Consider the following 27,067-nt stretch of genomic DNA (forward strand, 5'->3'; position numbering starts at 1 on the left):
TAAAAAGATGTTCCACTTTCATTTTTTTGCATGTATCTGTCCAGTTTTCCCAGAACCATTTATTGAATACACTGCCTTTACCCCAATGTAAATTCTTGCATCCTTTTTGATAGATTAAATGACCATATAAGCATGGATTTACTTCTGGGCCCTCTATTTTATTACACTGATCTATATGTCTGCTTTTTATGCCAATTACATGCTGTTTTGATTACTATTGCCTTGTAGTATAACTTCATGTCAGGTAGCATGATACCTACAGTTTTGTTCTTCTTTCTTGGGATTGTCGTGGTTACTTGGGGTCTTCTGCGGAGATATATATATATATATATATATATATATATATATATATATATATATGTATATCTCCGCAGAAGACCCCAAGTAAATATATATATTCCTTATAAAATAATCCTAAAACATATATAAATAATCCTAATACATATATATATATATATATGTTTTAGGATTATTTTTTATAGGTCTGTGAAAAATGCCATTGGCAATTTGATTGGATGCTTTGTGTAGTACGAACATTTTAACTACACTAATTCTTCCTACCCATGAGCATGGTATATGTTTCCATTTATTTGTCTCTCCTTTAATTTCTCTCTTAAATATCTTATAATTTTGTGAGTATGAGTACAGGTTACATTTACTCCTAAGTATTTTATTTTTTGGATGTAATTGTAAATAAAAATGTTTTATTAATTTTTCTGTCTGATAGTCTGTTATTCTGTTATTGGTATATAAAAACGCAATTGATTTCTGAATATTAATTTTGTATCCTGTTACTTTACCTAAATTCGTTTATGAGTTTTAATAGTTTTTTGGTGGAATCTTTGGTGTTGTCTGTATATAATATCATGTCATCTGCAAATGATGACAGTTTTATTTCTTCCTTTCCAATTTGGATGCCTTTTATTACTTTTTCTTGTCTGATTGCTGTGGCTAGAACTTCCAGTACTATGTTGAATAAAAGTGGTGAAAATGGGCATCCTTGTCTTGTACCTCATCTTAAGGAGAATGCTTTTGGCTTTTCCCCACTGAGTATGATATTAGCTGTGGGTTTGTCATACATGGCCTTTATTACATTGAAATATGTTACATTTATTCCCACTTTGCTGAGATTTCTTATCATAAATGGATGCTGAACTTTCTCAAATGCTTTTCCTGCATCTGTTGATAAGACCGTATGACTTTTATTTGTCTTTTTTATGTGGTTTATCACATTAATTTATTTGTGGGTATTGGACCAACCTTGCATACCAGGAATGAATCCCTTCATCATGGTTTATGATCTTTTTCATGTATCACTGAATTCAGCTTGCTAAGATTCTGTTAAACATTTTTACATCTATGTTTGTTAGGCATATCAACCTATAGTTTTCTTTTCTTGTAATGTCTTGGTCTGGTTTTAGACAGTGTTAATGGCAGCCTTGTAAAATGAGCTTGGATCCTCTTGGATTTTTTTTGAAATATTTTGATGAGAATAGGTGTTAATTCTTTTTTGAGTGTTTGGTAAAATTCACCTGTGAAGTCACCTAGTCCAGTACTTTTGTTTGCTGGGAGATTGTTGATTACTGATTCAATTTTTTTTTAAAAAATTAAAGCGTATTGGGGTGACAATTGTTAGTAAAGTTACATAGATTTCAGGTGTACAATTCTGTAATACATCGTTTATATACCACATTGTGTGTTCACCACCCAGAATCAGTTCTCCTTCCATAACCATATATTTGATCCCTTTTACCCTCATCTATCACCCCCCATCCCCTTATGTTCTGGTAATCACTAAACTGTTGTCTGTGTCTGTGAGTTTTTGTTTCTTTGTTTGTCTTGCTTCTTTGTTGCTTTCAGTTTTATATCCCACATATCAGTGAAGTCAGATGGTTCTCTGCTTTTTCTGTCTAAATTATTTTGATTAGCATAATAATCTCAAGATCCATCCATGTTGTCACAAATGGCACTATTTCATCTTTTCTTATGGCACAGTAGTATTCTATTGTGTATACAAGGTCTGACAATTATGTTTGCGAACTTACCACTGTGCCCTTACATTGAAAGCACTGTGCAAACAGCTCGGTAATGTTTCATAACCTTGGTATATCAGTGTCTCACAGATGTGTTTTTGTTGACATGTGGCAGTGTCTTGCTGAGGGCATTCATTATTGTTGTTGTGTGTTTTTGTGTGTCATCTCAAGAATGCCTGAGCTTGAATTAGAGCAACGAACAAACATTAAATTTCCTGTTAAACTTGGCAAGAGTGGAAGTGAAATCAGGAAAATATTAGTCCAAATTTATGGGGATAACGCCATGAACAAAATGGCAATGTACAAATGGATTAAATGTTTTTCTGAGGGGAGAGAATGCGTCACTTATGAAGAGAAGTCAGGGCACCCAGTGATGAGCAGAACTGATGAAAACATTGCAAATATTCATCAAATTGTGCGTCAAAATCTTTGGCTGACTGTGAGAAGCATAGCAGACCAAGTAAACATCAATAGAGAAAAAGTTAGGAAAATCTGAACTAAAAATCTTGGCAAGAGAAAGCTGCGTGCAAAAAATGGTTGTGAAAGAGCTCATCAATGAACAAAAGCAAAGGAAATTCAAAGTTTGCCAAGACCTTTTGGAGAGGCAAGATGATGTTTTGGGCCATGTAATAACTGGTGATGAAACATGAGTACCAATACGACCCTGAAATAAAGCATCAAACTGCACAAAAAAGTTCCGTCAGTCCAAATCAAATGTCAAAGTGATGTTGCCAACCTTTTTTGATATTAGAGGCATTATTCATTATGAATTTGTACCAACCGAACAAACAGTTAACCAAGTTTACTATTTGGAAGCATTGAAAAGGATGCTGAAAAAGTTAGATAAAAACAACCAGAACTTTTCGCCAACAATTCATGGCTCTTGCATCATGAGAATAAACCAGCTCACATGGCATTGTCTGTGAGGGAGTTTTTAGCCAGTAAACAAATAACTGTGTTGGAACATTCTCTCTACTCACCTGATTTGGCCCCTAATGACTCTGTCTTTACCCGAAGAAAAAGGAAATATTGAAAGGAAGACATTTTAATGACATTCAGGACATCAAGGGTAATATGATGACAGCTCTAATGGCCATTCCAGGAAAAGTTCCAAAATTGCTCTGAAGGGTTAACTAGGCACTGGTGTTGGTGCATAGCTTCCCAAGGGGAGTACTTCGAAGGTGACTGTAATGATATTCAGCAATGAGGTATGTAGAACTTTTTCTAGGATGAGTTTGCAAACGTAATTGTCAGACCTCATGTATACCACATTTTCTTTATCCAATCATCTATCAAAGGATGGTTTGGTTGTTTACATGTCTTGACCAGTATAAATAAAGCTGCAATGAACATTGAAACACGTTTGTCTTTTTTTTTTTAACATTTAACTTTAAGTATTTTATTCTTTTTTTAAAAAATATTTATTTTTTTCAGTTATAGTTGACATTCAATATTATTTTATATTACTTTCAGGTGTACAGCATAGTCATTAGACATTTATGTAATTTATGCAGCAATCACCTGATTAGTACCCACCTGGCACTATATATAGTTGTTGCAACATTATTGACTATATTCTCTATGCTGTACTTTATATCCTCATGACTATTTTGTAACTACCTGCTTGTATTTCTTTTTCTTTTCTTTTTTTATTGGTCTGACTTTTTCTTTTTTAGTTTCAGGTGTACAAAACAATGTAATAGTTAGACATTTATACCCCTCACAAAGTGATAAACCCCCTCCCCCAATCTACTACCCCTTTGACATCATACATAGCCATTACATTTCCACTCTCTATTCCTTATGCTGTGGAACACGTACATCTTTATGGATAAATGTTTTCAGATTTTTTGGATATATACCCAGGAGAGGGATTACTGGGTCATATGGTAACTCTGTTCTTAATGTTTTGAGGAACTTCCACACTGTTTTCCATAGAGGCTGTACCAATTTACATTCCCATCAACAGTGTATGAGGGTTCCTTTTCCTCCCTAGCCTCTCCAATACTTGTTATTATTTGTCTTATTGATGATAACCATTCTAACAGGTGTGAGGTGATATCTCATTGTAGTTTTGATTTGCATTTCCCTAAGAGTTAGTGAAGTTGAGCATTGTTTTCATATATTTTTTGGCCATTTGTATCTCTTCTTGGGAGAAGTGTCTGTTAATATCCTCTGCCCATTTTTCAATTGGAGTGTTTCTCTTTTTCTTGTTGAGTTGCATGAGTTCCTTATATGAGTATATTTTGGATATTAGCCCATATTGGAGGCATTGTTTGGAAATATCTTCTCCCATTCGTTTGGTTGTATCTTTGTTTTGTTGATGGTTTCTTTTGCTGTGCATGAGCTTTTTAGTTTGATATAGTACTATTTATTTATTTATTTATTTATTTATTTATTTATTTTAGCTTTTACTTCCCTTGCCTTTGAGGTCAAATTCATAAAATTCTCTTTGAACCCGAGGTCTATACGTTTAGAACTTATGTTTTCTCCTATGTAGTATATTGCTTCAGGTCTTGTGTTTAGGTCTTTGATCCATTTTGAGCTAATTTTGGTGTATGATGACAGCAGTCTAGTTTCATTCTTTTACACATGGTTTTCCAATTTTCCCAGCACCATTTATTGAAGAATCTCTTTTCTCCACTGTTTGTTTTGGCTCCTTTGGCAAAAATTATCTGTCCATATTTATGTGGGTTTATTTCTGGGTTTTCAATTCTATTCCATTGGTCTGTGTGTCTGGTTTTCTGCCAATACCATGTTGTTTTGATTATTATTGCCCTGCAGTACAAACTGAAGTCAGGGAGTGTGACAACTCCAGCATTGTTCTTTTTATTCTGATTGCTTTGGCTATTTGGGGTCTTTTGTGGTTCCATACAAATCTGATGATTTTCTTTCCTATATCTTTAAAAAATACGATTGGGATTTTGATGGGGATTGCATTAACCCTGTATATTGCTTTGGGTAATATGGCCATTTTAACTATGTTGATTCTGCCAATCCATGAACACGGAATATATTTTTATTTCTTTGTGTCTTCTTCAATTTATTTTAAAAATGTCTTATACTTTGCAGTGTATAAGTCCTTCACATCCTTTGTTCAGTTTATTATCCTATTATATTCTTTTTTACTTTCTTTCAATTTTACATTATAGCCTTGCTGGGTAGAGTAGTCTTGGTTGTAGGCCCTTGTTTTTCATTACTTTGAAATATTTCCTGCCACTCCCTTTTGGCCTGCAAAGTTGCTGTTAAGAAATCACCTGATAGTTTTATGGGAGGTCCCTTGTATGTAACTAGTTGTCTTCCTCTTGTTACTTTTAGGATTCTCTCTTTGTCAGTAACATTTGCCTTTTAATTATGATGTTTCTTGGTGTTCAGCTGTTTGGGTTCATCTTGTTTGGGAGTCTGGATTTCCTGGGCTTGTATGCCTATTTCATTCACCAGGTTAGGGAAGTTTTCATTCATTATTTCTTCAAATAGGTTCATGACCCTTCGCTCCCTCTCTTCTCTTTCTGGTTCTCCTATGATGTGAATGCTGTTAATGCTTGATGTCCCAGAGGTCCCTTATGTCATCTTCGTTTTTTTTGAACTCCTTTCCTTTCTTTTCCGTTTTTTTTTTTTTTTTTTTTTTTTTTTTGTTGTTGTTCCGATTGGTTGTATTCTGCTATCTTGTCTTCTAAATCGCTGATTTGATCCTCTGCTCCATCTAATCTGCTGTTGATTCCTTCTAGTGTATTCTTCATTTCAGTTATTGTATTATTTATTTCTGACTGGTTGTTTTTCATGGTTTTTATGTCCTTCTTTACGCTTGCAATCTCTTTGTTGATATTCTCACTAAGTTCCTTAAGCATTCTTATAACCAGGGTTTTAAATTGTCTCCGGTAGATTGGTTGCCTCCATTTCAATTAGTTCTATTTGTGCAGGTTTCTTCTGTTCTTTTATTTGGGACATGTTTCTTTGTTTCCTCATTCTGGCTGTGGCTGCCTCTCTGTGTTTGCTTCTATGTACTATGTAGATCTCCCATGTCTCTCAGTCTTTGCGGGGCAGGCTTATGTACCGTGTTTACCCAAAAATAAGACCTAACCGAAAAATAAGCCATAGCATGATTTTTCAGGATGACATCCCCTGAACATAAGCCCTAACGTGTCTTTTGGAGCAAAAATTAATATAAGACCCGGTCTTATTTTTGGGGAAACACAGTAGTACGTGTCCTGTGTGGTCAAATGGAACAATGTCCCTGCTCCCTTTTGTGTGTGTTCCAGAGTGTCCCTTGAGTGTGTTGTGTGTGTTCTTCTTCTGTAGTTGAGCCTTAATTGCTTTTGGTACCTCAGTGGGTTGGACTGCCTGCCAGGCTGACTGTGAGGTTTGGCTATGCCCACAGTGAATGAGTTGCTGTATGAGAGCTTACCCCTAAGTGGGGGAATTCACCACTCATGGGCTGTGTGCCTGTTATGACCCCCCTTTGGGTATGCTACTTGTGCAAACCAGATAGTGCTCTGGTGTTGTCTGAACCTGGCCTGTGGCTGTGTTGTTTCTGGTGTCTCTTGGGATGGGCTCCCATGCAGGCCAATTTCAGCCCTGCCTGTGACCAGTCTGCAGCTATCCAATAGGAACTGCAAAGCTATATATGGTTGGCTGCTGACTCTGCTGGACTTGCAGGTGTATAGGGGTGGTTTCCCAGCAAACCAAGTCTGGCTGCCACCAGTATTGGGCCTGAAGCAGCTTAGCAAATGGCCCAGAGCCCTCTAGGCCTATTTCCAGCTGCCTGCTATGCATAAGGCTCAGCCACTGAAAGAGCCTCCTTAGGTGTGTGGGCCAGGCTGGTTGACATGGTTTTGAGAGTGCCTTCGGAGATGTAGCACTAGGTGGTTGTGTTGGTGTTCCAGGTAGTCACGAGTTATGGCCAGTAGTTGTTATGTTATAAGGTTAATGTCGATTCAGTTTTTGCACCAGTGCCTGGCCTGTGACCAATTAGCAAAACACCCTGAGAACACTGCATCCAGTCACTGCTCACCTCAGTCGCAGTGCCTGGCCTGTGACCACTTCACAAAATGCCCTTGAATACCACAAGCGAGAACACTGCTTGCTTCAAAATTGCTGATCCCCGAAAGCTACCCTAGAGAAGCTTTGGTATCACTTGTGGCTTGCTGCCAACCAAGAAAAGTTCCCCAGGCAGCTGTGGGCCATTTGCTGCTATGGAAGTCTTCCAGGGCTTGTCGGGTGGGGCTGGCCACCCAGGTGCCGAGAGCGCCCCTGGCAATGCAGCTCTAGGTTGGCAGGGCAGGGTTCCAGGGAGCTTCCGGTTGTAAGAGGTAGTTTTTACAAAGTTAATGCAGTTTCAGTCCTTGCACCGGTGCTGAGCCCATGATCACTTTGCAGCAATTCCCTGAGAACACCACTGCCAGCCACTGCTCACGTTACGCCTGCAGGTCATCCAAAGCTGCCCAATAGAGGCTGCAGCACAAGTTGTGGCTCACTGTCCACCACCAAAAGTTCCTCAGGCTAATGTAGGCTGTCCACTTCAGTAGAACGCTTCCACAGCTTGTGAGGTGTGGCTGGCTGCTCAGTAGCTGAGAGTGCCCTGGTAGATGAAGTACTAGCTGTACAGGGTAGGGACTGAGGGCATCACCAAGGTGGTGCACATGCTCGGATTTTACGAGACCAATGTGGTCTCAGATTTGGCCTTTTGGGGGAGGGTTCAACATCAAAAAGGCAGTGGCCTCCTGCAGCGTACACATAAGGCAGGCTCCACACAGGGACAATGGCTGCTCTCCCTCCAGCCCTCTCCCCAAATCCACAAAATCAGTCTTTTCCCATATGTCTCTACTGACTTTCGAGTTGCCACACCTCCACCAGAGACCAGCTGAGTGTTTGTAAGCAAGTGAGTCTGTGTGCAGGCCCTTTAAAAGGGCATCTGGGTTTCCAGCCATCTTCTGTCAAACCAGGACAGGCAGACCAAGTCCTCGCTGATTTTCATTGCCAGATGTTGTGGGAACTCCTCTTCCTGGCACAGGACCCCTGAGCTTGGGAGCCTAGTGTGGGGCTGGGACTCCTCCCTCTTCAGGGGTACCCATGCCACCCAGGGGTCCCTCCTGGTGTTTAACCACTATCTGTGGGTTTGGGGTCAGTCTGTTTCTCATCTTCACCCCTCCTACCAGTCTTGATGTGGCCTCTTCTTTATATCTTTAGTAATAGTGATTCTTGAGGTTGATTGTTCTATAATTTGTAACTTTGGTGTGATCCTGAGAGGCAGTAGGCATAGCATTTACCTAATCTGCTATCTTGGACCCTCTCACTCCCTAACTTTTGATTCAGTCCTCCCTCACCGTGGGGTACAGAAAGCAGAAAGGAATGTGGTGTGATTTGAGGCTAGGAAGATAGTCCTAGGTGTCTTCCTTCACCTCCCTGACTAGGTCAATCCCTCTCAATGACTGGCTTTTATAATACCTTTCTTTGTGTCATGTGGCACAGTTGTGATTTTATATTTACATGTGTTATTATTTGATGAATGTCTGTCTTCCCCACTCAATTCCACAAAGGCAGTTCCCTGTCTGTTTTGTTCACCATTGTATCTCCAGCACCAGCACAGTGCTGGGTACTTAGTGGTTGCTTGACAAATGTTTGCTGAATGAAAGAAGGTAGATATTTACACTCAGGCCTCTTTAAGCCGAGAAAGAGAGAAGGGTGGAATGAAAATGTTCTCCTATGTTTGGGAATGGGTAGGCTGAGGCCTTGATAAGGCAACACAGACAATGTGGTATCTCAAAATTATCTGCCTATGACAATTTGTCACACCTGTCCTCTCTCCCCCTTTACTTCCCTGCATTAAGAGAGAGGCCCTTGTCACACTACTATGAATGGCTCCCACCAGGTAGTGTAAGAACTTGAAATTCTAGAGCCAGGCTGACAAGTTTTAAATTCTAGCTCTGCCGCTTACTACCATGTATCCTTGGTCAAATCACTTAACTTCTCTGCCTCAGTGTTTTCATCTGTAAAATATGGATAATAATTGTTGCTACTTTGTTGTGAGGATCAAGTGAGTATCTAAGTGCTCCAGGCACTGCCTGCAACGTATAGGTACTACACATGTACACCATCTACCAAATGCAAATGTGGCTCTCAACACAGCCAATAGCTTACCCCAAATACCTCTCCCTTGTCTACAATCCAAGTACATAGCTTTCCCCTTTGCTTTGGCAAGATAGGCAGGAGACAGGAAGCAGAAATGATAAATGGTAGAGGGAAGCTGGGTGTGGGTTTGGGTTTGAGGCCTGCCTGCCCAGAATGTGGCAGCCATACAATCTCTGAAGAGATATTTTCCTTCTGATGAAGTTTACCTTAAGGTTCCAGCAACTCTTTGTGCTACACTTCCAGTCCAGATGAGGTTTGCTAAAGTGCCAGCAATGACACGTACCCTGCCAACACTCTTCTGATTGTCCTAGCCTCAGAGACACGTCTAAACAACTGAGGCTGGGGCTCAGATTCAATCTGTGGTTCATATTGCTGTCTGATTCAGGAAGAAATGGACACGTTAGTGTTTGGTGACAGTGCAGAGAGTTTGTTTCAATTGGGCCCTTTATATTAAGGTTTGCAAGTTCAGTACTCAAAAGGTTATTTATTCTGCAGTATTCTGCCTGCATTTAGGGTGACCAGCATAGGAAAGAAGTGTGTCTGGATTCACTGCTGTAAGAGTAATTTGCTTATACAAGATATATCTTTGTAAAAACATCATTTCAACAGAAAAAAAACCACATGATTATGTGCTTCAAAAATTAGAACTTCAAAGGATATTCAATCACATTATATACAATTGAAAGATGTAAAGAAATTAAAGGCAGAGAAAAAAGTATCAATTTTATGAAAGTGTAGGATTTAGTCTTTACAGGGAAAGATGAAAGAGAATGGTTTATTTAGGCTGGAGAAGAGATGGTAAAGAAAGGACTTAATGAACTGTCGACTATGTGAAGGGACAATACATGATCAGTAATAACTAGCTTTTATCTGTTGTTTCTGATGACATGATAAAAGAAAAGAACGGCTGCAAAGATGGTTAGTCCCAGGATCTGTTACCACAAGAAGGACTAGACATAAAGTTCTGCATATGGAAGTTAAATAAATATAAGAGCAAGACTATCAAGGATAGAGACGGTGCAATTCTACTTAGTCCCAGGATAATAAATACAGTAATTATTCTATGAAATAGTAATTATTCTATGAAATAGAATAATTATCACTTATTAAGCAATAACTCTGTACTAGACCTCCTAGCACTCCATCATCTCAGTTAATTTTTACAACCTTTCAATGGGTCATAGATATTATAATATCCATTTTCACAGCTGAGAAAACCGAGGTTCTGAGTGGTGAAGTAGCTTGCCCAAGGTAACATCTCTAGTACGTGGTAACTCTGCTGTGTCAAATCTATGTACTTCTGGCTTCAGAGCCTATGTACTTTGCACTATATTGCTTCTCAGATGCCTTAATATGTCTTTTTGTGGTTTCCATTCTTTTATTAAATATTCTTCAGTTGAGCTTTCACATTTCCTTTTCTCCAAAAATAAATAATAATAATAATCTCAGCCTAATGACTGGATTATAGTAATTAGCTGTTTATATTAGCAACCATGTATACATCTCTGCCCAGTATGGACTCTCTTCCCTTTGGAGCAGACTCAAATTAAGTTGAGGCAAAGATGGAAAAAGAGATGAGGAAAAAAATACCCATCTTTCCTGGCTGAAACAAAATGGCTGTACTGAGGTACAGTACACACACTCTTGAGAAACAGATATGAAAATCCAGGGCCTTACTGAAGCATAAATCAAATTAGGCTGCAAGTAAATCCATATTGACTTGTGAGGGATGGTACAAAGGGTATATTAAAAGGGATGGGCATATACTGATACTCAGAAAAAGGTCATTTATTTAAAAAAGATATACTAACTATAGTGTCCTTAAGTGAGTTTGGGATAAAAAAGCAACATGGGGATTAAGAATGACACCAGATAATTTCCTACTGACTATGAACTAATGTATAGTCAGTACCATCTACCACAGTCAATCTGTAATTCAGAGGAAGAAAACTCAGCATTACTAGCCTATTTTAGTAGAATTTAATTCAAACTATGACTAACTTTCTGGCAATATTTCCCAGCTAGTGTGCCTTCATTCCAAAAGCACCTACTCTGTACCTAGCATAGTGGGAGAAAAGAAAAAGATGAACCACAAGTAGTTTCTCACTTAATGAACTTATACATTGGTAGGGATGATAATACATGGGCACAGATAATAAAAGACAAAATGTGACAAGGTAATAAATGCTACTGGAGAAGCACAGGTGAGGTGCTGCGGGTCCTATAGAGAAGGGAGGCTTACTCCTAATTTACAGGATTAATAATTTTCAGTTATAAAATACATAACCCACGGGGATGTAGTGTACAGCACAGGGAATACAGTCAATAATATTGTCATAACTTTGCACGGTTACAGATGGTTACTAGGCTTAGTGTGGTGATCACACTGTAAGGTATATAAATGTTGAATCACTATATTATACACCTGGACCTAATATAATATTGTATGACAACTATACTTTAATAACACTTCTTTTTCAAAGAAGTGAGGTAGAAGAGGTGGTATTTAGGCTGGCCTTTTAAGGGTAAGCAAGTTTTAGGAGTAGAGACATTAGGGATGCAGATGGGAAGGCACAGAAGAGAGAAAGGCCTTCTTCCAGCTGGTACTTCCAGCTGGCAGAATTTTCACAGGCAGAGATGGAGGGAAAGGGTTTTCCAGAAAGAGGCATCACTCCCTCCTCCCAACCTTTACTGTACATGTGAAGTTGCTACTTGGGCAGCCATTTTGTCTCCTTTACCTCCCAGTTCCTTATCATGAAATAGCCTCCACTCATTCATCCAAAACTTGGTTGCCATATAGTTGGAACTAGATGGTCTGACCAATCACAGACTACCATTGATTGCTTTTCTATTGGCTTACTCAGGTTTCACCCTTCTATTAAGGTTGGTGCAAAAGTAATTGTGGTTTAAAAAGTTAAAAATAATTGCAAAAACCAAAATTACTTTTGCACCAACCTAATAATAGGTTCAATTTAAGTGCACTAAACTAAGATGGAAACCATTGTTTCAGGCCACCCTCAGTCACCTACATGGTGTTAGGAATGGTTTCTCAAAGTGGTGGCCTATGGACCACATGCATCAGAATGAACAATGAGGCCTGTTACAATGTGCACCCTGGGGCCCCATTCCAAGGCCACAGAATCAGAATCTCTTCAGTTATGGTCTGAGGAGCTGAATTTCATCAAGTTCTTCAGGTGATTCCAAAGCACATGAAAGTTTGAGAAATATTGAGGGGTGGAGGAGAGAGCAAAGATACAAAGGTAAGAGAGCACAGGAACAATGTGAGTGGAACCTGGGGTGCGTGAATGGAAGAATGTTGGCCTATAAAGGTAACTTGAGACTAGAGCACAGAAGGCTTTCTCTGTGAGAGTCAGGGGGTTGACATGTACTCTACTGGCAACAGGGAGCCATCTCTTTCAGTGGCACAGTGAAATGGTTAAGAGCCTGGAGACTGGAGCCAGACTGCCAGAGTTCAAATCTTAACTCCTTGATTCACTAACTACATGACCTTGAACAAGGTTCTTAACCTCTCCCTGCTTCATCAACTATAAAATGGGGATAATAATAATAATAATAATAATCACCACACAGGGTTGTGATGGAATTAAATGAGCTCATATCTGTAGAGTGCGTAGAACTGTGACTGGCATATAGGAAGTATATGTTTCAGCATAAAGACTTTTGAGCAGGAGTGTGTCATGGTTATGGCTATCTTTTTGGAAGATTAAGCTGGTAGTAATGTATATTGATTCCCTACCAGCAAATCCTATATACTTTTTCCCTGTCAGTGGTTCTCAACCTTGGCTGCACATTGAAATCACCTCTGTCACCTCCCACCCCCAGTCTGGACATAAATTTACCAAGGTAATTCCAATATACACCCATGGTCGAGAGCGAATGCTCTAAATTTTATTTCAAATTTAATCGAATGCTCATTATATGCAAGACACTGTGCTAGGTCCTTTTCCTGCATTATCTCAATTAAACCTCACAACCATTTGGAGGTAGGTATTAACATTATCCTCACTTTAAAGATTGTTAGAAAGCTTGAGTACATTGTTCATGATCACCCAGCTATATAATAGCAGGGCTGGGATGAGAACAAAGGCAGCCTGGTTCCAAAGGCTCCTTTCTGAACCACTATTCTGCACTGTGTCCCCAGTCCAGACTCCCGCCCTCCTACACTAGAGAGATGACTCCACTCACTTTCTTCCTGGTCTCTCTGCTTGCCTTACTGCCTCCCTCCAATCTAGTCTGGACACACCAGCCAGTGAGATCTTTAAAGACGTCAACTGGATCATGTCATGCCCCTGCACACAACCTTTCAATGGCTTCCCAATACACTTAAAAACTGAAATCCAAACTCTTTCCCATAGCCTTAAAGATCATGGTCTAACTCCTGTTCACCTTTCTAGCCTCATCTCCTGCCAATTTTGGCCACAATCACTATATTCCAGCCACACTAATCCTTAGATTCCTTGAAAGCTCTAAACTCTTCTCTGCCTGAAGCCTTTGAACTTTCTTTTATTTCTGCCTGGAATTCCCTGCCACCAGGATCTTTGCATGGATGGCCCCTTTTCATCTTTCAAGTCTGAGCTTAAATGTCATCTCAGAGAGGGCTTCCCAATTACTCAACCTAAATGCCTTCACCTCTTATTTTCTGCCTCAGTCCTTTGTTTATTTCCTTCATAGTGCAGTCATCCCTCAGTATCCACAGGGTTTGGTTCCAGGATAGCCCAACGAATACCAAAGTCTGAGGATGCTCAAGTCCCTCATATAAAATGGCATCATATTTGTATATAACCCGTATTTACACATAGGCCACAGCAGGGTATACCTATACATCACTTCATTTACATGGATTCAGCATAGTGCTCAGTGTGTGGCAAATTCAAGTTTTGCTTTTTGGAACTTTCTGGGATTTATGAGAAAACATTTCAGTCTGCAGTTGGTTGAATCTGTGGATGTGTAACCCAAGGATATGGAGGGTGAACTGTACTTACATTGTTCATGTTGAACTTTGTTTACTTGTTTGTTTATTATTTGTCTTCTCTGGTCAGTGAGTTCCATAAGAGCAAAAGACTTATCTTTGCTGCTATATGTGCCAGATATGGTTGTATGCTGCACAAGGATGCCACAGCCTAAGAGGATGTATTCACAAGGATTTTCTGGCAAATGGCAGCAGAGTATCTTAAATAAGGGGATCTTTTTATAATTCACATAATGATGCTATTTTAAAAAAAGATGCTATATAGTCTGGCAGGTGCCCTATAAGTCCACTATATTTATCAATATGTATCCAACTTCTAGCACAGTGCTGAGCACATAGTAGATGCTCAATAAATATGTTGATTGGATGGAAGGTACAAAGACAAAATTAGGATACAGCCTAGGGAAAGCAGGAAAAGGAAGGGATACAGAAGATTCCTAGTAGATTTGGTAATTTGAGAAGAGGTAACAAAGGAGAAATTGATGGTGATTATGTTTTTTATTTTATGGTGTTTATGTTTAATCTTAGGAACCTAGATATATAAAGGTGCCATTATCTAAGAAATGGAATACAAAGGGGGAAAATTGGCGTAAGAAGATGATTCAGTTTTAAAATTGAGAAAATGATGTTTACATTTTGCTTTTATTGAGTTTGTCCCCATCCTACCATGGGATTTTTAAAAATATACGTAAATTTGCCTTGCAAAAAAAAGTCTTCAAAATGGTCACATTGATACTTCATAAGGCCCATTCTGCCTTTTCAGGCTGTGCATGTAAATTGTCTGTGTTTTACAATATAATAATGTGGGGGGGGGGCTGAGCTAGAAGGGATTAAGGAAGGAGAGATAAAGATCACTTTCACATTAGATGACTCCCACCCGGCCTCTCCTGCCACACTCCTATATAGTTTCTTTCAGTTGGTGTCCCTTAAAAATCAGTGCTTTTATTTTCCCCCTTTTGTGTATGAAAATGCCCTCAGAAACTAAGGCTACCATAGAAAATGCCCTTTCCCTAGACATTGAGAAGGCATTTTCCTCTCTTCTAAGTCCTGCTAGTCAGGATGGTAGTAGCACGGCGGGTCTTGGTATATGGAACACCTACCTTTGCATACCCGGCAGCAGGAATCCGGAACAGAGACAGGGAATGCACAAGTTAACTTGGGACAAGTCTTGAGACCACAGTACACATTTCCCTCCTGCCAAGCAGAAACAGAATTACGGTCAAAAGGATCTGGGATAAGTGTAAGGCTTAGATTGGTACCTGGGATGAGTAAGGGTTCAAAACATGGTACATCCTTTTCCACTGCTCTCCAACAGTTGGTTCTAGGTACTTCCTAAATTTTACTAGGCAGTAGTGAATATATATACAATTTTACCATGCCAGAGACTAAGTCACAGAAATGTTGGTAATCCTCACTGAGCATCCTGGTCTAAGATGGTACAAAGTCATCAGTGAGGGCTGCCATGGGCCTCCAAACCACCAAATATAGTCCTGGTCCTCTCTTCTCTGTTCATTTGTTCATTGTATCCCTTGGTCCCCATCATGCCCCAGCTGGGTGTTGAGGACCTCAGGGAATGTGAAGTTGTGTGATAGCCATCTTTTGTAATGCCCACTAGAGTCTCCCTTCCAAACCTAGGAGATGAGCTTTCTGGGGTAATACAAAACTATACAAGTGATCTGAATTGACAGCTCAGCCCAGCACGAGGCAAAGGAGAGGATCAAATGTAATTGCTGTTTTGTCTGTCTTTGTATAATTTCCATTCCTTAGATTTCTACGTTCCAAACATTGTTCCTTAAACCTTGTTTTTAGTTCTTAGAAGCGTATAATTCTTGGGTTAGAAGGGTTCCTGAAAGGTTGGGATGGTAAGGCCACAACCAAATTCTCCCAAACTACTGTGATACTTGTATTTTTGCTAAAAACCCCTAAGGGAAGAGATTTGATAACTTCCCTTGGCAATCCAGCATTTAATGCCCTTTATAGGAAGAACAGTTGTTGTTGTTTTTTTACAACTAACTTTGTTCCCTCACACTGCAATATAAACACCCATTTTACTCCATTTTCTTGTTCTATTTATTACATTCTCTTGACTGCACAATTAGATGAAGTTATAATTGGTACACTTTATTCCTAAAGTATACACAGTTATTTTGACAAATAATGTCACAGGATCAATCCTTTTCGTCAAGAGAGCTGTCATTGTAGGGTACCAGGGATGAACTGATTAGTATCAGGTTGGTGCGAAAGTAATTGCAGTTTTTGCAATTATTTTTAACCTTTTAAACTGCAATTACACTTGCACCAACCTAATAGAATTCTTCAGAGTTGGAACCAAGAGACACCCCATTTTCTTGTGAATTGCACAGAGTGGCCCCAGGTAGTGTCAGTGGCTTTTCTACCCATAGTACCTCCAAAGCTTCAAATAATTGAATCCTTCAGATGAAGGCTTTGGTGGTGTACCTATTGTATAAAGGAATGCACCATTAGCTCATCTTTGTCCATTTAAGCAGTCCTAAAGCTTTAAGATCAGGATATGACTGGGTCTGACCTCTTCAACAGAGTTGTTCAGAGTTGATGAAATCAGGGAGTCTGGACTGTCAGGGAGGCTTACGATTTAAATGCAAGTCATCTTCCATTCAAATACCCTATAGTATAGGCTCAAACTAAAGGTATAAGTACAGAGGAAGCTCTCTCATTTGGATAAGGGCTGGCAGGGACATTAAGATGCAGGGTCTTACCGAACAGCTGCACTGGGTGCATTGGTTGGGTTGCCGGTTCTGAAAGAGTCCTTCAGCCATGAATAGCTCACCGTGTTGGTAAGTGGTCCCATTGTACTCACACGACTTGCTGGTCACTTTATTGTTCGCTGGGGGTAAGGAGTCTTCTGGGACAGGGTGGAGAAAAACCACACCAAGTATTGGCATCATTGCAAAAAATTTCATAAATCCCGACAGTAGATGGGGCTGTACCACATAGAGGGGGTTAAAAGATAGCTCCTAATTCAGAGGCTGATGACTTTAAACAATACAGACACACCTCGTTTTATTGAGCTTCACTTTATTGTGCTTCATGGATGTTGTGCTTTTTACACATTGAAGGCAAGACCCTTTACCAGCAAAAACATTATGACTTGCTTTATTGCCACACTTGCTTTATTTAGGTGGTCTGGAACCAAACTCACAATGTCTCTGAGGTATGCCTATATTAACATAGCCAGACAAGACTAGCAACTGGCATGACCATCATCCATGTCTTCATTTGTTGAGCATTTATTGAGCACCTTCTATGTGCCAGGCACTGCAATAGGCACTAGAGAGGGATCAGAGAAGAAGGACAAGGTCCCTGACTTTATGGAGCTAACAAAGCTAGACAAATAAGGTATTAACTTGCCTTGGAAGGAGGGAGTTCTTTCAGAAGAGAAACCACCTGTTATAACTACCCTGGTGACCTTTATCATTTGGTATGTGCTTGTATGCTTTTTCAAGCCTCTGGAGTCTGCTTATTTTTTAATCCCTCCACCAAGATTACCTCCTCCCTCCCACTCTTTTCTACCTATTGAAGTCCTATCTGATTTTGAAGGCTCAGCAAAAGTTCCTTTCCCTTCATGAAGCATGCCCTAATAGCGCCAGTCCACAGTCTGGATCTTTCAATGTGTCTGATGTCTGAAACACACAATCAGGCACTTGAATATCATTGTAACTCATATTTGTGAACTATAGTCATCTAGCCAACCATTTACAAAGACATTTCACATACATTATTACAATGGAGCCTCATAACAACCTTGTCAATCAAGTAAGTCAGATTCTTATCTTCATGTTTCATTTGAGGGCAACAAGTCTCTGAGGCTGAGAGACTTATCTGAAATCACCAAGTTTGTGAGTGATGAAAAAAGGAATTGAAATATGATCTCCTGACCCTAAATTCCATCTTCTTCCTACCAACCTATGTATACATGTATGTATTTCTTTTTGAGAACTGGGACTCTGCCTTATGTGTCTTTTCTCTGTGGGTTGCCATGTAGCAAAAAGTCAATGGATTTGTTGAGTTGACTCTAAGTGAATGTCTCAAGAAGTCTTTCCACTAGGCTTCCTTAAAGTGCATAGTGGGTGCACGCATGTGCACACATATACACACACACCAAACAACAGTGAACAAGCCCCCAAATTAAACTAATCATTGATGTGCAAATTAACAATAGATACAAGCCGAGTTTGGAACATGCTTTCTGTGGGATATGGAAAAAGACCAAAACACAGGGTAGCTGTGAGTTTCATTAGTAAAAGGCTTAGAGAGTTAGACCATCCTTTCTTTCCTGTCAGTCAAAATTATAATGAAAATGAGTCCATCTTATGGGTAAATTATACCTCAATACAACTGTTTTTTAAAAAAAGCAAAATTAAATTATTCTCAGGATGTAGGTGAAAACGATAAAGGCTAACAATAATGATATCAACAATAATAATACAATAGCTAACATTTGTTGAGCCTTAACTAATATGCTAGGCACAGTGGTAAGTGGTTTTCTACATATTATCTTATTGGCCCTTACTGATAATGTTCTCATGTGGACATTATGACTATACCCATTTTGCTGATGAGGACACTAAGGTTTAAAAAATAAATTGACTTGCCCCAGGTCACACAACTTGTAAGTGGTAGCACTGGGATCTGGAGTCATGTCTGACTGTTTCTAGTTTCTTCCCTCCTAGCCACTATCAAGAAGAGTGCCAATCACATCAAACCTGTAACAAGGAAGGGACCATTTAACTTAAAAAGCAAAACCAATGGAACATGAAGACTGTGCTGTTCCTCCAGAATATTTTGGCCTAAAATACCCATAAAACTGACATCACACTTTTTTGGCTTCAGTAATTTGGGTAACTAAATAAACTATATACTTTGCTATATAAATTGATCTAGCTTCAATTTCTGAGTCACTCTCCCCTTTGGTGTTAACTGCTTATTAATAACCTCTTACAGGATACAAAGGGAATTCCTTAATTTTGTCTTAAAAAGAAGCATCTTTAGCTCCTAGAAAGAGTTTACCTCATTATGATTGACCCTCTGGTCTGGGCTATGAGTCTCTTCTCCTGCCCCTAAGTACACACAACCAGACAGCTGCAGCTGGTAGACAGGAGTGAAAGACATTGGAAAAAGGACAGGAGCAGGGCTGTTCATCCCCCCGGGCTCTAATTACACCAAATTTCAATATTTTTTGGTGAAGGAAAATTAGGATGACCTATAAAATAGTATTTGCCATTAATCTTACAGAATTTGGTGGATCTTTGTAATACTAAAAGAAAAAAAATAGTTTGGAATTATTTTGCCTCAAAAGAATGTGAACTGATTTTTGAATTGAGCCTTTCACCAAGGAATCAATGGCGAGGAAACTGCAGGGTGATGTTTTCTGGTAGAAGAATGAACTTGAGAGTCTTTCTTGAAATAGTCTTCAGAATAACCTGGACTTGGAGTCTATGAATCTACACAATAAAAGATGGGGAGAAAGCAAAAGAGAGGGAAACAAAACAGAATCAAAGGAAAATAGACCAATTATGGTCATACTTACTAACTAGTTTTATACAATATATTTAACATCTTCCCATTTATTCTTATTTCATTCTTCTACTATCCCTAATGGGATGAGTGTAAAATTATGAAAATGAGGATACTGATACCCTGAAAGATTTGGCCCATGTCACTCAGCTATTTAATTGAAGAGCTGATTCAGAAATATAGTTGTCCTGCCTCAAAGTTTGTGTTCTCTTCTTAGAGTGGGTGTTAAAACTAGGGGTAGAAAGCAAATGAAGTCAGTACCAGGAAGAGATATTTGCACTCCCATGTTTATTGTATCTCACGTTTATCGCAGCATTATTCACAATAGCCAAGATATGGAAACAACTTAAATGTCCATCAGTGGATGAATGGATAAAGAAAGTATGGTGTGTATGTACACAAAGAGAATATTATTCAGCCTTAAAAAGGAGATCCTGTCATTTGCAACAACATGGCTTAACCTGTAGGACACTATGCTAAGTGAAATAAGACAGATGCAGAAAGAAAAAAGAACTGAATGATCTCACTTATATGTGAAATCAAAAAAATGTCTAAAACATAAAAGCAGAGAATAGAATGGTGTTTACTAGGGTTTGGGGGTGGGGGAAATGGGAAGATGTTGGTCAAAGGGTAAAATAAATAAATTATGTAGGATGAATAACTCTAGAGATCTAATGTACAACATGATGACTACAGTTAATAATACTGTATTGTATACTGAGAATATGCTATAAGAGTAGATGTCAGGTGTTCTTACCACAAAATAAATGGTGACTATGTAAGGAGATGATGCTAAATAGCTTGTCTGTAGTAATTATTTCAATATGTATATCAAATCAGCATGTTGTACACCTTAAATACATACAATTTTTACTAAACTCTTCTCTTTGCACTGCCGGAGTACCGGACATGGCCCCAGGTTTAAGTATTAGAAAATGGCCTTGCCTTTCCCAGAGGTTTAGTATGTTTACAGCAATGAGTACCAAAGACTGAAACAGTCCCCCAATAAAGAGCAAGACCTTGGGGCTGGGGAAACAAAAAAATCACACTGAGATACCACTTCACCCCCACTAGGATGGCTATGATAAAAAACATAATAATAACAAGTGTTGGCAAGGATGTAGAGAAATTAGAACCTTCATACACTGTTGGTGGGAATGTAAAATGTAAAATGGTACAGCTGCTTTGGAAAACAATTTGGAAGTTGCTCAAAAAGTTAACCAAAGAGTTACTGTATGAACCAGTCATTCCACTGCTAGGTATATACCCAAGAGAGCTGAAAGCAAGGACTCAAACAGATACTGTGTAAGAATGTGCATAGCAGCATTGTTTACAATCATCAAAAGGTGGAAATAACCCAAGTTTCAACCCAGGATGGATGGATAAACAAAAATGTATATCCACACAATGCAATATATTTCAGTTATAATAGATAACCCTTGAAAACATTATGCTAAGTAAAAGAAGCCAAATACAAAATGACACATATTGTGTGATTCCAGAACAAGAAAATCCATAGAGACAGAAAATAGAGTGGTGGATGCCAGGACCTGCGGGGAGGGAAGAATGGGGAGTGACTGCTAGCGGGTATGGGGCTTCTTTTTGAGATGATGAAAATATTCTGAAATTACATAGTGGTGATGGTTGCAATATGTTGTATATACACTAAAACCAACTAAATTGTACATTTTAAAAGGGTAAATAGCATGTGAATGATATCTCAGTAAAGCTCTTATCAAAGAAAAGCAAACTGCTAAACATCCTATAATGCAGACACAAAGGCTGAGTATCAGCGTGTGGGGCAGGCTTGGACAAAATGTAGGTGCTGTGTACCCTGGTGACAGGGAGACAGGTAAAGAAGGGAAATGTAAATGAAAAAGGAAGGAGAACCACAAAGAGGTCGAGAGGGTCATCTGTAGTCATAATTTTGTCTGTGCCCCCTGGTCATGCCATAGGGTACCAGCATTGGTAGATGGGCTAGGTCAGCTAGACAGCTGAGCTAAAGGAAAGGGTTTATGGAGGTGAGGATTTTCCTGCTTGGACTCTTCATAGAGATCTGTGTGGGCTCACATCTTCAGCAAGTGGCCTCCCCACTCCCACCCGGGCCCAACCCTCAGCGGGTTCCAAGGCCAGGAAATTCTTGCAGCAGATTCAGCCGATCACTCTGCAGCTCAACAGACAGACACAACACTCTGTCCCAACGAAGAAGGTGCCGAGTGAGAGGAAACAGCCATGTGCTGGTCCAGCTGGAGAGAAGAGAGTGGATGAGGGCATTGAAAGCTCACACCCAAGTGTAATTCCAGTTCTTCCCCTCCTCGTCTGTGGGCTGTTTTCCATCCCACTTCTGTTAATGTTTCAGCTGCTGTTGGTCAGTAGCTGACCCTGCCTGAATATGCCATCCTGTCAGACAGATGCTGGGAAGGGTGGCTTGAGGGGAGGGTTTGTGCAAGAGAAGGCCATGTCTCTATGAAGCAAGGTGTGCTGGCAGACTGGGTACTCGATTTGGGAGGAAGGGGAGCACATATGTTTTCGGCTGGGTTGTGCCATTGGTTTGCTGTGGGATGGGACTACTGTCATTTTGCATCCCTGGGCCTCAGTTTCTAAAGAACATCCTGCATTTGTGAGTATGTGTGTTTGTTAGGGGTAATCACTTCAGCTGTTTCTACTTCACAGGGACATAGTAAGAACAGACAAGATTATATTTTTTGAAAAGGCTCAGGGAGAAAAGAAGCTATATGAAACACAATTATTGATTATGGTTTTCTCCAGCTTACCAAGCACATTCCATCTGAAGACAAGAAGAAATTTATAATTGGATCTGCTCCAGCAGTCCAGTGTCCAGAGTTTAATACATCCTTTAAAAGTTCTGCCAACTCCTAATGCTCTACTTCAGACCAGTTGGTACTTGTCCCCACTGTATGTCTTGCCAGCTCTGCCCTGATTCATTCTAGACCCAACCACCTGCACAGGTTACCCTTTACTTACTCATATCCTCCCCAGCCTTCGCTATCCATCAAACACACTCTGGTCTTTCTGTCTGTATCCTGCAGTCTAGCACCTGGTAACAGGTGTACTGCTCGCTAAAGGATCAATTAGTGCAAGGAGGCATGGCTTATGCCTTAACTTCTCTATCTCCTCCTGGCTCTCGCACTGGAAAGGAGGAACAAACATTCATATAGGGATAGATGCTTAAATGTTGAGAGTCTATTATTAATTCTTTTAAGATGTAAATGTGCACAACCAGGGGCAAGGTTGCTCTTTATTTAAGTCACAGAGAGCTGGAGAAAAATAAGTATGACCCTCAAAAGGGATTCTGAAGTGAGTTACAAAATTTTGTTCTATGGGAGTACATGCATTCTTTTGGGAAGAGGGTCCACGGGTTCTATCAGGTTCTCAAAATGTTCTATGACCCAAAAGAAGCACCCCCACTCTTTTAATACAAAATGAGGAGCCAGTGGGTTTCGCCTCAGCTGGACCGAAATTCTGCAGACAACTCAGTCCAGTTTCTAGGGCTCTAGGGTTATGCATGCTCATTTTCAGCTTTCTATGTGCTGAGGGCACTTACTGGTAAAAACTTCCCCTAATCCAATCTTCAGAGAGAACTTCTATGTTCTGTTGTGTAAAAATGTCTTCTTCCACTTTATTGAACAGCTTTATCATCAGCTCCATTTTTCAGCTCATGGACCATTCCAATCTCATTACATAAGCCTTCTAGGGGTTCCCATGTATATTTCCAAGAGAGAAATGGAAATGTCTTCCTTTCCTGACAGAAATGAGACCCAGAGCTTTCAAGGGGACACCATTATTTAGTGCCAAAGCAAGGACTCAAACTTAGGTCTCTTCATTTTACCTAGAGCCACAAAACAGGAGGGCTAGAGAAGCCCACTAAAATCCAGTCCAACAATTGGGAAAGAAGATAAAACATAAATCCCTCTGTTTTCATGGGCCAATTCCTGAACCTGAGTCTTCATCTGAACTTGGATTATGTAGCCTAACAAAACAACCCCTTCTGCAGTGAATCAGATAGGTTTATCTTACTCCTTTGCTACTATACTATTTTTTTAATTAGTTTCAGGCTTACAGAACAACAGTGATCAGACATTTACATAACTTACAAAGTGATAACCCCAACAATTCTACTACCCGCTTGACATTGTATAGTTATTAGAACATTATTGACTATATTCCCCATGATGCACTGCATAATTTCTACTGACTCTATGGTGTAATAAATGGACTTGTAGTTGAAATGAAAATGTTTAATCAACTATTCTGCATGATGCCCAATTGTTAATGACAGATTTTGTACTAACATGTGTCACTCATTGCCTTCCTCTTCTCCCTAAATATATTAAGAATGAGTTTTACTATTACTTGGTTAGTTCTAATCCTTTGGGAACCAGGCTTTTTTTTTTTTTTTTTTTTTTTTTTTTTAGGTCAATGACCCTTTGAAATGGACAAATTAGTCACTATCCTCAAGCAGCATTTAGAGAAACAATGTGAGGCATCTGGCTGAGGCAGTGGGGAGTGCAGTCAAGCATTCCTTTGTATTGCCGACTCCAGCATTTCCCGTCTGCTCTGTGGAGCACTCCTACTCCAGAAGATGCTCTGTGAAAACAAATTCGGTGCTTCAAATAAAGTTGGGAAAAGATCCACATTCTATGCTCACAATACCCCTTTTAGTGCATTAAAGAATCTCAGAAGTCCCATAGTAAAGAAATCTGTTTAACAACCCAGAATTTTCTCTGTCTGACTTTACTGAACCACCAGACTGTGTTCTTTCCATCTACGAGTATGTAACAGCTATGAATATACCAGGAACACCTTTTGGGAAGTGATGCATGGTACCACATGTAGTAACTAGACATTTTGAGGATGTGGATGTTTGCCATCCCATGGACACTATAAACCACTGGATTCAGGACCCCACTCCCACCATCAGTCACTCATCCTTCAGCTAAGACCTAACATGTTTCTCCTAGGTAACTAGGGAATAGCATCTTTTCTTTCTTTCTTTCATTAGTAAGCCCTGTGAACCAAGAGAAAACATCTCCTGTGAAATACTGCACAGTGCTATTGACTTGAACCATACAGTTTGGCACTTGCAGCAATAGCCCAATGACATCAGGGACTGGGGGTACAAAGAAGTCAAGCCTAGGAGTTTGGATGTTTCCTGTATATGATGAGAAGCCAGTCAAGTGATTTCAGCAGTTAAGTTATTTGATGAGATTTACATTTCTGAGAGACTGTTCTGGGATGACTGGAGGAGAGACCATGAGGTTGGAGGCAGAACCTGTCAGGAGGCTAGTGAAAGAGCCTATTGCTATCACATTACACAGTAAAGGAAAAAAAGGAAATATCCAGTACTTGAGGATTAACTGAGAAAACTTATCCCCAAACACACTTTTTGTTGTGTTTGGAAAAGTGTTAGCAGCAGGCTTCAGAAAGTGGTCCCTGGAGGCCACTGACAGGCTGCAGGGAAGGCGGTGGCAGAAAAAAGTCCTACGCTTCTGGAGCAGTCAGAATGCTATTAGGAAAAGGCAGTTCACCTCTTCCTGGAGATCAAAGGAGGCAGCTCATCTGCCATGTCACGGAACCAACAGAGGAACAGAGAAAGCATGTTTCTTCTCCTAGGAAATCCTTTAAGAACTGAAGCCAAAGTCTTTGCTGGTCAAGAAGTAACATAGATAAGAATATACAGTACAGAGAATGGAAAGGAAGTGTTAGGAACTAGATCAAAAGAACTCCACCACTGATTGCCATCAGATAGTGACTATTCCTCAGGAGACAGAGGCATGAATAGTAAAGAAATGTCACAGATTAATGCAAATTTCTGGTTTAAAATTGGGATTCTTATTTTGGCAGCCAGATGTTCATATGATGGCCCCTCTTCTCATTGTGAAGTTATTAGGGGGAAAAGTGATTGTAGGGGTCAGAGATTAAGCAAGTAAATAAGGTTTGTTGCCATGTCTGCATTTAATAAGGACAGAAAAGCAGTATGTAGCTCAATCATTGCTTTGGATCAGTCATTCACAAAGGAGGACCTCTTCATTCTTAAGAAGTCTAGGGTGAGAGCAGTTTCAAACTCCACATATCAGTTCATCCCTGATTAAGAAGCACTGAGCATAATAATGAGAGATGTCACTGCTGGGAGTGTGGCATAGGCAGACATTTTAAAGGTAGAAAAGAATTTGAATGCCACAGTTCCAATACTTACAGTGATAGCATCAATAACATTAGCAACTGATATTTATTGACTTACACATGCTTACACTGAAGTGAGCAGGCTCTTTGCTCAGCACAGTATGTTCATATCCACTATTTCTATTCTCCCCAAGGCCAGCCACCCTATGAGGTACGTATTGTTATTATTTCCCTTTACAGATGAGGAAACTAAGGTTAGGAAGTGGTCAAACTGGAACTGGAACCCTCTCTGGGCCCAGAAGTGGAATAAATCTATGTTGCTCTCAAGATCTAGATTGCATTATCTGAAACTACACCTGGGATAAAATAGCCACCCCCCCACAAAATCCTTTCGTCACTCTACATGTTTCTCCTAAGTTCTTCTCACTGTTTCCTCTGAAAAGGAAACCACTTTCTATCTTTCACAGTCAGGTATATATGGTAAATCCTCAATGTCGTCAATAAGTTATACAACTTTAAGTGAAATGATGTATAATGAAACCAATTTCACCATAGGCTAATTGATATAAACAAGGAGTTAAGTTCCTGTGGCATCTCACCAGTGTCATAAGAAAACAACATTGAATGAAATGATATTATTCAAGGACCTGCTGTAGAATGTCTAAAAAATATAAGGTAGCGCATCAAAAGGAAGTATTAGGTTGGTGCAAAAGTAATCGCGGTTTTTGCAATATTTTTTAACCCTTTAAACTGCAATTACTTTTGCACCAACCTAATACTTGACTACCTCACCTCCTATTAGCCTCAAGTGGTTAAGGAGAGTGAGAGAAAGGGGGGTGGGCAGGCTATAACATTAGGCTATGCCCTCTTGAGAGTGGTAGAATGAAGGAATGTTTAAAACTGCAGATGACCTTAATAGTTGCTGGGACAATGAAATAATCTTGGAACAGAACATTTCCCTCTACAGAACCTGAATGTAGATGGTCAGCTCCTTTTCTCAGAGACCACCACCCTCTACTCAAAGCATGGTACAGGGACCAGCAGCATTAGTGTCACCTGACAGCTAGTTAGAAATACAGAATCTCAGACCCCCACCCAGACCTATGAGTCAGCATCTGTGTTTCAACAAGATTGCCAGTGATTCATGTGCACATTAAAGTTTGAGAGATACTATTTTAGGGCTTCTGGTTCTAGAGCTTTTACTCAGAACCTCCAATAA

General features: G+C 39.7%; 1 protein-coding gene across 10 annotated transcripts in view; it reads right to left on the reverse strand.

Annotated features, from left to right (window-relative positions):
* CHRDL1 (chordin like 1) overlaps positions 1 to 27,067 on the reverse strand; it is a 187,607-nt gene that overhangs the window by 72,381 nt on the left and 88,159 nt on the right. For 5 of the 10 annotated variants that reach the window (XM_074323572.1, XM_019718631.2, XM_074323569.1 and 2 more), the window contains exons 5-6: positions 16,887 to 17,032; positions 15,252 to 15,345 (exon numbers count right to left, since the gene is read on the reverse strand). The exons of 1 other annotated variant lie outside the window; for it this stretch is intronic. In XM_074323572.1, coding sequence (XP_074179673.1) covers positions 15,252 to 15,345; positions 16,887 to 17,032 — 240 coding nt within the window. The remainder of the gene's footprint in view (positions 1 to 15,251; positions 15,346 to 16,886; positions 17,033 to 27,067) is intronic. 4 more of the 10 variants (XM_074323573.1, XM_074323571.1, XM_019718630.2 and 1 more) reach the window with 1 other exon arrangement.

Source organism: Rhinolophus sinicus, chromosome X (genome assembly GCF_036562045.2).
Source record: "Rhinolophus sinicus isolate RSC01 chromosome X, ASM3656204v1, whole genome shotgun sequence".
NCBI lineage: Eukaryota > Metazoa > Chordata > Mammalia > Chiroptera > Rhinolophidae > Rhinolophus > Rhinolophus sinicus.